Genomic DNA, 12,053 nt, shown 5'->3' with positions numbered 1-12,053 from the left:
TTGTCCCCTGCTTCCCGGCGGCATACAGGACGTTAGTGCGGTAGGCGCCGGTGGTGGTCGACGTGTTCTGTCAGTTACTGGGACTGCCGGTGGCTGGCGGGCCGGGGAGCGGCACCCAGTTGTCCCTCCGCCCCCGGTCCTGCGTTTCCCGCCTGCGACGTGTTGCCTTCGCGCGCCTCCTCCCACGCGGCTCTGGTGGGGCAGAGGCGATGCCAATGGTACGCGTCCGGGCAAAAACGGCATCGCGGCGGACGTTCGTCCCTCTCTCTCGTATCTGTCCGCTCGTGACGTCCTCCTCCTGTCGCAGCTGGTTCCGGGCGTTCCCTGGTGCCACCGCGGTCTGTTGTCCTGCGCGGTCCCGCGCCGCCGGCGTAGCTCACCACGGTCAAGTCACTGTCCGTGACCTCTGTGACGGTGACCCCTCGCGGCCCCGAGCGAGCACGGGGAGCTCTCGCGCCCCTGAGTGCCGTCCTCCACTGCGACATGTCACGTTCGATCACGCGGGCGAGGGCCACGAACTCCTCCGTGTCACGACCAGCAGCCGTCCTCATGAAGGGGCGAAACTCTGGCAGCAATTGTTCGACAATGGTTGGCAACGCCGCACTCACGTCCCCACTTGTCCCCAATCGGCGGAACATGCGTAACTTCTCGTAAATGAACTGCTCTGCACTCTCGTCCTCCTCCTGGTTTCGGCAATAAAATGTCCGCAAACACATTGCCCGCGCCTGATCGTTATCAAACCTAGTTTTGACTTGGCGCACAAAATGTCCCCACTCGGTATCAAAACTCCCGGCCATTGACCACCAGTTCCTTGCCTCGCCGCGGAGCTGTCCCGCCACTCGCGGCGTCCACTCCGCCCGTCGCACTTCGTACAGTTTTAGGAGGTGTTCACACTCCCGCAAAAACTCCCGCGGGTCCTCGTTGTCTCTCCCCGCAAACTCTGGCAACTCAAACTGCGTGCTCACGTACCGCACTACCGGCCCATCTGCGTCCGCGTGCCTGTCCCCCTGTTCCCGTTTACTGTCCTCAACTGTGCTGTCCGTGCTGTTTGCGCCCTCGGCCGCGCCGCCGGATCCGCAAACCTCGTTTTTTACGTCCATTTTCGCGGAGTCTCCCTCCTCACACAAGTCCGTTTCGAAACTGATTAGATCGTATCTTTCTTGTCCCGCCTGTTTCCACGCCATCCTGTCCTCCTGTGCTACTGATCCGCGGATCGTGAACACAATCTCCCCCAGTAATACAATACGATCCTCCCCAGCGCGTTATCTTCAGTCCGGGATACCGCTGCACCGCCGTCTTGTATTTCTGTCCCCCACGACGCGCTATCTCTCGCCGAAACGTCTCGTGTTCGCGCCGTTCCCGCGCTGCGTTATCTCCCGCCGGCGCGCCGGCGCGACGTCTCGAATTCGAGCCGCTCCCACGCCGCGCAGCCGCACCTGCTTCCGTTCTGTCCTGCACCTGCGCGCTTGCGTGCGCTTGCGTGCGCTTGCGTGCGCTTGCGTATGCTTACGGCCACACTAGTTGGGCGCCAAATGACGTCCCTCGGCTTCAGGTCCCCGTTTTCCCGTTGAAATAAATGTCCTGTTATGCCCGTACTGCCCTCGTCGGAGAGGTGTGGGTCCAGGCCAACGTGGCCGGGACCGGGAAAGGCGGGACCTGGAGGGAGAGTGAAGTGATTGCGAGGAATGTTGGTAGGTTGTCGCAAGCAGAACACGGCATTAACGAATTTCACGAGCCGTCTTTTATTAACGCTTATAAAGTCCTGCCGCAGCCTGGCGGAACCGTCGCGGAACAAGTGCCCTACCACGGCGACACGGACTCCCTGATGACGGGGCGGTTCTCAAATACGTTTCGGCGCGAATCGTAAAGTTTATTAATGCTAGGCTGACCCAGTGAGAAAGGGCCCGAAGACGGAACGCTGTACATACGCGGCCCGTTACGTAATGTTCCGTGGACGGCGAAAAGTTCAGAGACTCGTAGCACCACGTTCGCGTTGTAGAAACTGCCCGCTAGACACGTCTCCCGATGACTCGTAAGTTAACAATGCTAAGCTGATCCGCGGTGGCAGCTCAGCTGCCGTGACCGACTGCGGACTGAGCGAACGTTCAATCCCGAGCGCAACGTGCGCGGCTCGCGGAGCAACGAACACGTCTGTCTCCGCTCGAGACCAGGACGCGACTGCCTCTCCCCGCTCGCCCGCGGGCCGGCGCCCGCGGGTGGCGGGGAGGGAGGGGAAAATCGGCCGGCGTGGGAGAGAGCTCCGTCCCGCGGCGCGCCAGGCTGCAATTACATACTACGGCGAAACACTTCAGAAAAAGTTATTGAATTATTTACAAAGACATACACGAGACATTAATTACACAGCGAACTTGCACAATGAATAATAAATAAAATAAGTTAATTACACACATTCAAATCCCTTAATCGTTTACAAATATATACACACTGAAATAAAAGATAAAGTCACATAGAAAAAACACTCGTTGGCATGCTAGGGCGCACGCGGGTGCGTCCCTGGCCGTCGCACACACTGGGGTTCACTGGGGGGGAAAATAGGCCCCCTCAGGCCCGCGTCGGTGGCCAGGTACGGCCTCTGTATCTGGGAGGGTACGACGACTGTCGTCAAGGTTATAGAGATGATATCTTGTATATTTTTGGGGGCGGTTTCTGGATCTTAAATTTTATTTTAAATTTCTTAGTTTTAATGCTTAGGCTATTGAAGACAAATTTTCAAGAATTAAAAGGCCTAAACGAATGTTTAAAATTTTAGAACAGTGGAACTTCACTACTACTAGAGTTGTCAGTGGCAGGAAACTTCCTCATAACTCCAAGTACCTACTCATAAAAACTAAATATGGATAAATGAAAGTCAGATTTCTGAAACTTCCAAAAATAGCTTTATTTTACACCATGTCTCAAAAACTGTGTGCTGTAGTAAAAAAAAGGCTTAGAATAAAATTTGTAGGGAACTTAATTACAAATAAAATAAGATATCTTTAATTTTTTTTGTGTGCAAATGTATTTGTTTTAATCGTGAATGCGGAGTGAAATAGTCTGATGCATGTTCTACCATGTATAATCGCATAATCGTCGCACTATTAATTTAGGGTATCAGAATTTGGAAATAAAAATTTTATTTCTTGAAAGTCTCAGTTTTTGGTCTTGCTGTTAGATTCCAAGCATTTTATGTCGAAAGTAAACATGACCTTGCCGAAGATCACGGGGCAAAGCAACATGCAACAGCAATCTGTTTTAAAGTTGCTGTCAGGCAGTGTGGTAGTTATAATGATAAAATACAGTAATTACAATAAAACTCATTTAATATGTACTCTCATAATTTCATTTCCCAGCCAATTAGGTGAAATGTTTTGGTTCTGCCATTTTTTCCATAATATGTTTATTTTTTCCCCATGTAAGATGTTGCCCATTAACTTCTTTTTCCATGTAAAATACTGTATTTTAAAGTTTAAATATATTTTTTGTTTGGATATTAACTGCTTACTTATTTAATTAACACAAGTACGAAGTAGTCCGATGTATTAATTTTCTTTTAAATACGTTTCCTAATATTATAACCTTTATTTATTCATTGCTGCTGTGTAGTGTGTGTAAAAATGTAGCCAGCTCTAGTTGAAAATATTTGTTTGGTTACGTTGATGCCCGTATTGAGTGTGCGCATGCCATTGAATATCGAAAAAGATAGCCTGCCAAATGCATGCAATGCGTGGTCTGTCTCGTGCACAGTAAAACACATTTGATAGCCTGCATTTTTTTGTGGCTAGTGTGTACTAAGATAGTTCCGGCTCTTGTAGGGCCACAGTTTAAAGTTTTTGTTGCATGAATAATTAATTAAATTTGTTTGCCATGCTTTTGTATATTCTGATTTCAAAGTAAAGGTATTTTCCATGCAACTTGTTTTGTTTTTATGAAAATGTTAACACTAACAAAAATGATTTAGTTGCATAATAATTGCACCCCTACTTTTCAAACTTGATTTTTGCTTAAATGTGCGATGATTGCGTGACAAAACATGGTAGGTCCGAGATAGCCAAGAGAACTCCCGGTCAAGGAGGGGAGGTAAGTGGCGTGGAAGAAGGAAAATAAAAGGAGGGAGGAGTGTGTTTGCCATCCTCCCTGCGTAAGCTCAGGTGCTGCTTCTGAAAGGAATACCAGAGTTCATAGTGACTGTTGGTCCATGTTCCACAGATAATTTACCGCCAAAAGTTTCATAACGTGAAAAATCCTATTTGATTCGTTTTGAAAATCGAAAATGGTCCGGAAAAGATGTTCAGTGTAAATTATAAACAAAAACCTTCTCAAAATGAGAGAGAAAAAAACTAGCCTATGGAAAAAGCCAACTAAAGTTCCACCCTACATGGTTGTTTGAATAAATATTTTTGATCATGTGGATCTAAAATTTATTTTGACAAAAGGAGACAAACATTTAACATGAATATACAGTAAAACCATGTTAAGACATTTTTCAAGGGACTGGATGAAAAAACTTATTAACAGGAAAAACTTCTTAAAAGGGAAATAGTAATAATCATAGTCTACAAAAAAAAATCACTCAAATTACAACTTAGTGTTATGCAGTGTTCAGCTTTCTCTTTTAAAATTCCATTACCACAAATATTTGTTTAGAAAAAGCCTCACATCAAACTTTTAAATGTTTATTATGAGTTTAGTAATCAAAACTCTTTAAATTACATGAAAACCACACATTGGATTCCCTCAGAGGCTCTGATGCAACCTGTACAGTGGTTGCCTCTTGAATTTTATTTTTTAATGGTGGTAGATGTGTCAGATATGTCGTTATCATTGCACATTATGATGTAAAGTAATAGAAACTGGAACAAAATTTGCCTTGGCTGCATGGAATCTCATAGGTTGTTGTTGTTGTTAAAAACTCTCAGTACAATGAGGCACTCGGGCGGTCCTATAGATACAGCGGATAGAGCTAACTAAAGTACAGTTAGCATTCTTGGTACCGGTGTTAATCTCTGCAGTTATTTCTTTGCAGCTTTCTATAATTTTGCTTCAAGAGTACTACAAATATTCTAAATATTTTCAGTAAAATTCTTTGTCATTAATACATAAATCTTAATATACCAGTTGGTAAATATTTTATTTATGGATTAACTGTGAATAAAAACAGGTTTACTGTGATGGGACAGAAAAAAAATGCCATATACCGATGTTTACACATAAAAAAAATAATAGCACAGACAGAACACAGTAAGCTTTCTATGATCGTTCTACTGCAACCCTATGAGACGATAATGGTTTATTTATACCGGAGCACTCCGAAAAAACTTACGGCTCATGGCAAAGTGAGTGGTATGTGGAATACGTATTTCATGCGTCACCAAAATCTGTCAAGATAGACACAAGGCCCCATCACATGATGGAAGTTTCCTTATAGGTCTTCCATGGCAGTTGGTATGGATGGTTCTGTGGAAGAATTAGCAGAGCGCTGGCTGTTTTCATGGAAGTTTTGCTAGTAGGCTGTGTTCAAATTTCTGTGGAATGTTTTGTCCAAGATAGAAATTTCATTCAATCATAATGAAGTGGTAGTGTGCCCCTATTGTTAGAAACAAAAATTTATTCTGGAGTTTTGGAGATGTTTTGATCATTATTTTTGAAAGGTTGCGAACATGTGTCTTATTCGTAAACTTTTGCCAATCAGATGCGATCCGATGATGGCTCTCAGCGTGTCAAAAGTTTGATGTAAATACTCACACTTTTTCAATTTTTTTTTTAAATGTATATCACGGTATTCAAAGTGAATTTTGAAAAATAAACTCGCTGGACGATTTGTTTGTTCATATAGTAAAATAATGTGACTTTGGCCTTTATTTAGATTAAAATTTTGCGATGTGTTTTAGGTAGACTTATAGCTATCCTTTCCCCCTACGTTCGTTCCTCTGTTCCTGCTATGGAGGTAGGCAGCATATCCCTGAAAATAACATACAACCAATAAAACCCAAACCAGTATTATTAAATAAACAATGTGACAAAATTATATTTGCTAAAAGAACATTTATTGGTAAATATGTAGATTACTTTCCAGAACTACTGTACAAATTTACCCATTTATTTTTTCCCCCAATATTTGCCAAGGTATCATTTGGTTATGTACTATAGCAATTCTAAAAATCAATGTACTAATTCATAATGTACTTTTTGAATGAACAAACACTACACAAAATTAATTTTGACATGCAGAACACAAAAATATTAATAGCAAGCAGAAACAGTAGGCTAAAAATTGTCTTTAAAATTATCTATTTTTTTATAATACTTAAATAAGTGAATTTGTACTTTTTTTTCTCGTAATTATTCAGGTTTTTATACAAATAAACGAATTTTTTTTACACAATAAATGAAGTTCACTTGTTTATTGAAGATGCAAAGGGTGTGTGCGATAGCTTATTCCATATAAACGTCCATTCCTGCTGCCATGGATGCTTGGCTTGCAGTTTGTTGGAAGCTTCTGGCGGAGCCTGTTCCAATTGATACACTTATCTGGTTTAAATCTGAGCTCATAATCATTCCCACAAGGCATGCATAAACTCTGGCCCATTTCCTTCCCCTCTCCCCAGCTGCTAGGCAGCAGGCAGTCCCCTGGCCTAGCCACGCACACTCTTGCTAATATGCCATTTCAGTCACTCGTAAGTTCCAGATAAATTTTGTGTGATTAACATAATCAAACTTGATAGTGCACTACAAAACTTTTGTAATTTCGGAGGTTTCATAATATCTGGTACTAGTATTTGCAAAGTTCCACTGAATATTATTTTACACCAACTAGATTTTATGTTTAATACTGAAATTTTGCACTGCATTTCACTTATTTTAACACTGCTTTAGGTAATTAAAATTTTACAATATCCAGGAGTCCCTACAAATAGGCCATAATAGTTAGTGGCCTTTAAACTGCGCAAAGAAAAAAAAAGTCAGATATCTGATGTAAAACAGCATGACAGGTGAGAAACTGGATGCAGCACACGCTCACCCCCTGGCGATGTTCATCTCGACAGCTCAGGCTTTTACCCACATTTTAGTTAAAACATACATAAATTATAATCCATGAGTTTTAGACTAAATCACGATATAGTAATTATTAGTTTTTACACAATGAAACAAACAAGTTTTCATCTTAGACCTAATTACATCATTTTAAACTATTGCCAAAAGCTTTTCAGTGTACAGTCATTCAAAAAGTTTTATGTTTCTGAAAGAAGGAATAAATTACTTCTAACTGCTTATTGTTTCAACTGTTATTTCCTTCACATGTTCTCACTTGTGTCTGGTTCTAGAGTTTCCCTTCAAGATGTGCCTTCAATTTTTACATTAATTTCAAAACTTAAAAAAAAAATTTTTTTTTTTTGTTAATAAAATTTAGATTTCAACCCAATTGTGTGAACTGTACAAACACCTCAAAGAGACATCTTTATTGCCTCCTATCTACTCAAAAGCCATTGTTTGAGATCCCGCAGGAAAGGTAACTGTGTGGTGGACGGGAAGCCAGCGTGCTGGAGAGTGGGAGGCAGCGTCGCAGCGCGGTGCTGACACGGGTTGTGGTGTGTGCGCAGGTGTGGCAGTGCGATGATTGTGAAGCCACGTTTGACGGTCCGACAGGGTTCGCCCAGTTCACGGCCCACGTGAAGCGGCGCCACCTGCGGCGCTGCAGCGTGCGCCTGTGTCGTCTAGACGCGTGCCCCACGTGCCGGCGGCGCCACGCCACGGGCGCCGTGCTGGAGTGGCTGGGCCAGCGCTCGGGCGTGGACGTGATCGAGCTGAGCGATGACGAGGTGGTGATCGGCCAGGGCCGCAGCGAGATCACCATCACCAAGGTGGCGTGCGCGCCGGGCCCGAAGCGCTTCAAGCAGCGCCTGCAGCGCGCCAAGCTGCAGGTCATCGAGATAGACGACTCTCCCGCGAAGGCGGACGCCGACGACTCTCTCACGGCCGTCAAGGAGCGCTTGCGTCGACGCAAGAGCCTCGAGATCAGCCAGATCGACTCTGACGGCTCGCCCCAGCCCGCCGAGGACTTGCCGTCGAAAAAGCGCCGGAAACTGGCCGAAGACTGAAGTGGCCGTCGTTGTGCGTCGATGTTCGTGTAGCTTTATCTGTGTGTGAAGAGTAGGACCTGTTTCATTTCCCTAGACCTTTAATAATTTATGTAATGAACTGTAAATATTAGCTACTGTGTGTTGATAGGTAGGTTAGGGTTTGTGGTCAAGCTGGAGGATTGATGCCTGTGATTTACCTAGCTTTTACAGACGTTTGCACAAAGTGGGCATCCTTTGTAGGCAAACTTTTATGACTGTTGGAACCATAGAACCTGTGTGAAGTTTTGGAGTTTCAAAATGATTTACGAATTAGGCTATTGGATCATTACATGTTGCAGCAAAAATTTATAATGTAGAGACTCTTACCCTGAAATGCATTTCCATCTGGATTGTGTGCGATTGTCTTTTTGGCAAGTGAGACTTAACGTTTGGAATGTTTTCTAAGTGGGTGTAGAACGTAATTTAATTATTGCCTTGTCAGGCCTCGGTGAATGATGAATCACATGAAATTGTTTGTGAGGGAATAAAATAGTTAATGTTTCCAACTATTGTCAGTTTCTTTGCTAGTGAACATTTCAAGTAAAATTATTTTATGTTGATTTTTCAATAAATGTATGAAAATTTTTAATTTATGAACACTTACATTTGTTTTGAATATGGTGTTTGATGGACTCGTTACCAGACATCAAACACACAGTTTGGATTTCCTAGGCTTTGTTTTCAGACATGTTTTCATGTTGCACATGAGAAACTCTATAACTACACTATTATTTGGATAGTCGGTTCTCGAAGTAGTTATTATATATTTCCGGTCGCTCCCTGTGAGACACTGTGCGTGGAACTGGCTGGAGCAAGCTGGTAGTCATATGTGCACATCAGGTCTGTGCTTTATTAGTTAAATGTGTGAATCTGAAATACAGTTAAGAAAAGGTAAGAGTTTTGTAAAGTGTACACTTGTTGACAATACTGACACACTTTTAATTTGCTGTCATCTGTAGGATTTAACGGTCAGTTTCATTGCGCTTCTTTTAATGCCAAAGATTTACAATAAGGTTTAATTGAATTGCGTTATCATGAGATAAATTTTAAGTTCTTTGTGTAAATTAAATTTTGTTTACAGTTTCACTGATTTGGTTGATCAGCTAGTTTGTGGTTAGTCTGTGTTTCTATTTGCATTGTCCATTCTGCCATTGTTTGAAAGAGATTTTTTTAATTGTTGGTCTGTTAATATCAAATATATATAATAATACACCGCCAAACACCGAAGTGTGTCGATATTCTGCATAATGCAGAAATGCTAGGCAAAACACAAAATTCATCTCTTATTACCTCATTCTGTCTAATAAAAAATATATAAATATTTAGTATATGCTTTTATTTAAAAAAAACCTAAAATGTTCTATACTAAGTAAAAAAAATTGTTTAGTTTCTATGTATGAGGTTTTTTTTACAAAGTAAAAAAAAATAATAGCAGTCAGTATCAGATTCCTAACAGACATAACTTAAGGAGGGGTACACAGAGAGATCTCTTAAAGAAATGTGCAAGTATAATTATTTTGGTTTTGTCATAAAGTGCATGTGGATTTTTTGAATCATGTTGATAGTATTGAAGTAAGGTAGGTTACCCTAAGTTCGCCACCTTAAGAAACTTTTAATTTTAAAATGTGGAAATATTTTTTTGTCAAACTATGTAGGTATTTTATTGTAAAAGAAATATATCAAGGCACCATAAAATGGATGTGAAGCCAAAGAATACTGTATGCGCACTTGTATACACATAAAAAATTGTGTGTCTACAAATGGCGAACTTAGGGTACATATGTACCATAAGTTCGCCACATGATAATCAAATATAAAACATACAAACTGAACAACTACTTCCAGTACCTATGTAAACATTCTACATGCGGTTACTTAAACATCCCACTATACTTCACATGTAGGACACACAAATACTTGTTTGTCATGTTTGGTAAGTCCAACACACTCTTCATGCACAAACCGTTTACACAAACTGCAACCCCTCATGTCTATCACTCTATCTTCTTTGCACAAAAAGCAGTACCAACTCTCTTGATGCAGTGATTTCTTAGTTACAGAAGATCTTCGAGGTGAAGTGTAAAGTTTTGTTGGATTTTCTTTGGAACCAACAGCTTTGGACTTCTTGGGAGGATTCTTCTGGTTGTGTGCTGATGGTGATGCGGAGAGATGGACATTTTTGGAGCTGCAGGGAATGGATTGATTGTTTGAGTTCACAAACAACGATTTTTGCACTTCTACTGCTCGACTGTTAATTGCTGGATGGTTTCTTTTGGCTGGTTGGGCATTTCTGGCAGGTGTACTAAGGATTTCTGAGAATAAGACATTCGATTGCTGGTTCCGAGTACCATTGTCTCCATGCGAGTTATCACTGTCCCATGCACTGCTATTATCTGTTTCTTCAGAGTCATTGTGTAGTTCATCCTCGTGGTGGTTCCGTATGGCTTCTTGATGTTGAGCTGGCTCAGGAAAAGGTGGCAAGGTTACTCTTGGTACTGTGGTGGTTTCACTTGGCGCGAAAGCTTGTTCCGGAATTCTGTTTGGATTAAATGGGAAAATTCCACAAGCTTCAAATCCAGCTTTAATATTTTTTGGAATTGTAGACTTCTCCCATACGGGTGAAAACACATAACCAAAGCGCTGCTTGTTGAATACTCGATCCTCATATGTTGTCCAGAATTTCATAAGTTCCTCATCCCAGTAAGCTTCAAATGGGCCAAAAACTGATTTGTCCATCGGCTGGAGCTCGTGGGTGGTGTTACTGGGTAAACATAACAGTGAAACACCCACATTGTCAGCTGCCTCGACTATGGAATAATCTAAGTGACACTTGGCTCCATCCATGATTAGAAGGCATGGTCCTGCAGACTTGTAACGGCTGAAGTGATGCAGCCACTTCACAAATGTTTCAAATGTCATTGAACCCTTCGCTGTCATCTCTACTACACTTCCAGCTGGCAAGTTGTCAGCCCACTCTGGCTTCAAGCGTTGTCCCTTGAAAAGGATCATAGGCGGTATAACATTGCCCAGTGCATTGCCACATGACACAATAGTTACATTTTCACCATGTTCTTTACCACGGAAATGTACTCTCCGAGAGCCTTTCTTGGCAAGTACGAAAGGCTGTCGATGTAAACTGAGACGACAACCTTTCTCATCTACATTGTAAATTCGTTCAGGCATGTGTGCAATATCAAGCTTTGTCATTACATCCTTCAGTGTTCGGAAGTAATCATTCACTATAAACTTATTTAATTTTTGTGCCCGAGCCTCATTAAGATGTTGTGCCTTCCTTCTAGCGATTTCAGGATGTCTCTGGAGAAAACCTTTAAGCCATTTCCTGCCAGCATACCCTTTCATAACACTGAATTGCTGCTTTATCCTATTTTTTTCGCAAAAGGTGTAAACACATTTCCTTAAGACTTTAACAGTCAAGGGAAAGCCTACATCTGCTAATCGCGTTATTCTAGCAACCAACTGTACTTCTTGCTCACCTGTCAGGACTGTAGGGCGTCCATTTTTCTTTTTGTTCCAAACTTGAGATTTGACATAACCTCCTAATGTTCGGCGCGGTATGTTATATCGCTTACTTGCTCCCAATATACTGATCTTCTTGCTTCTGATCATGGCCAAAGCCTTGTCCAAATCCTGCTTGGACCATTTGCAATATTTTCCACGCAGAGTACTTTTATCCATGGCCTGAAACAATGTTTTAAATACCAGCAGTGAATAATGGAGTTTATAATTATAAAAAGAAACAAGTAAAATATAAGTTCATGAATGTTTTATTAAATAACTACACACTCCAAATATTTATCCAAAATTATGAGTTATTTATTTTTTAATAATTTTAAAATACATAAATTAATATCATGTAATTATATTTACCAATGCAAAATGATTTTCAAACCTCTTGACACTTTTTTAGGTATTGAG

At 41.8% G+C, this 12,053-nt stretch overlaps 1 protein-coding gene across 1 annotated transcript in view; it reads left to right on the top strand.

Annotated features, from left to right (window-relative positions):
• LOC134541026 (uncharacterized) overlaps positions 1–8,623 on the top strand; it is a 53,539-nt gene extending 44,916 nt beyond the window's left edge. Inside the window, exon 10 of the mRNA XM_063384165.1 lies at positions 7,599–8,623. Coding sequence (XP_063240235.1) covers positions 7,599–8,096 — 498 coding nt within the window. The 3' untranslated portion in view covers positions 8,097–8,623. The remainder of the gene's footprint in view (positions 1–7,598) is intronic.
• The last annotated feature ends 3,430 nt before the right edge of the window (positions 8,624–12,053 follow it).

This window comes from Bacillus rossius, chromosome 17 (genome assembly GCF_032445375.1).
Source record: "Bacillus rossius redtenbacheri isolate Brsri chromosome 17, Brsri_v3, whole genome shotgun sequence".
In the NCBI taxonomy this organism is placed as follows: domain Eukaryota; kingdom Metazoa; phylum Arthropoda; class Insecta; order Phasmatodea; family Bacillidae; genus Bacillus; species Bacillus rossius.
The sequence above is the reverse complement of the archived record's forward strand: the minus strand, read 5'-3'. Positions and strand labels throughout refer to the sequence as shown.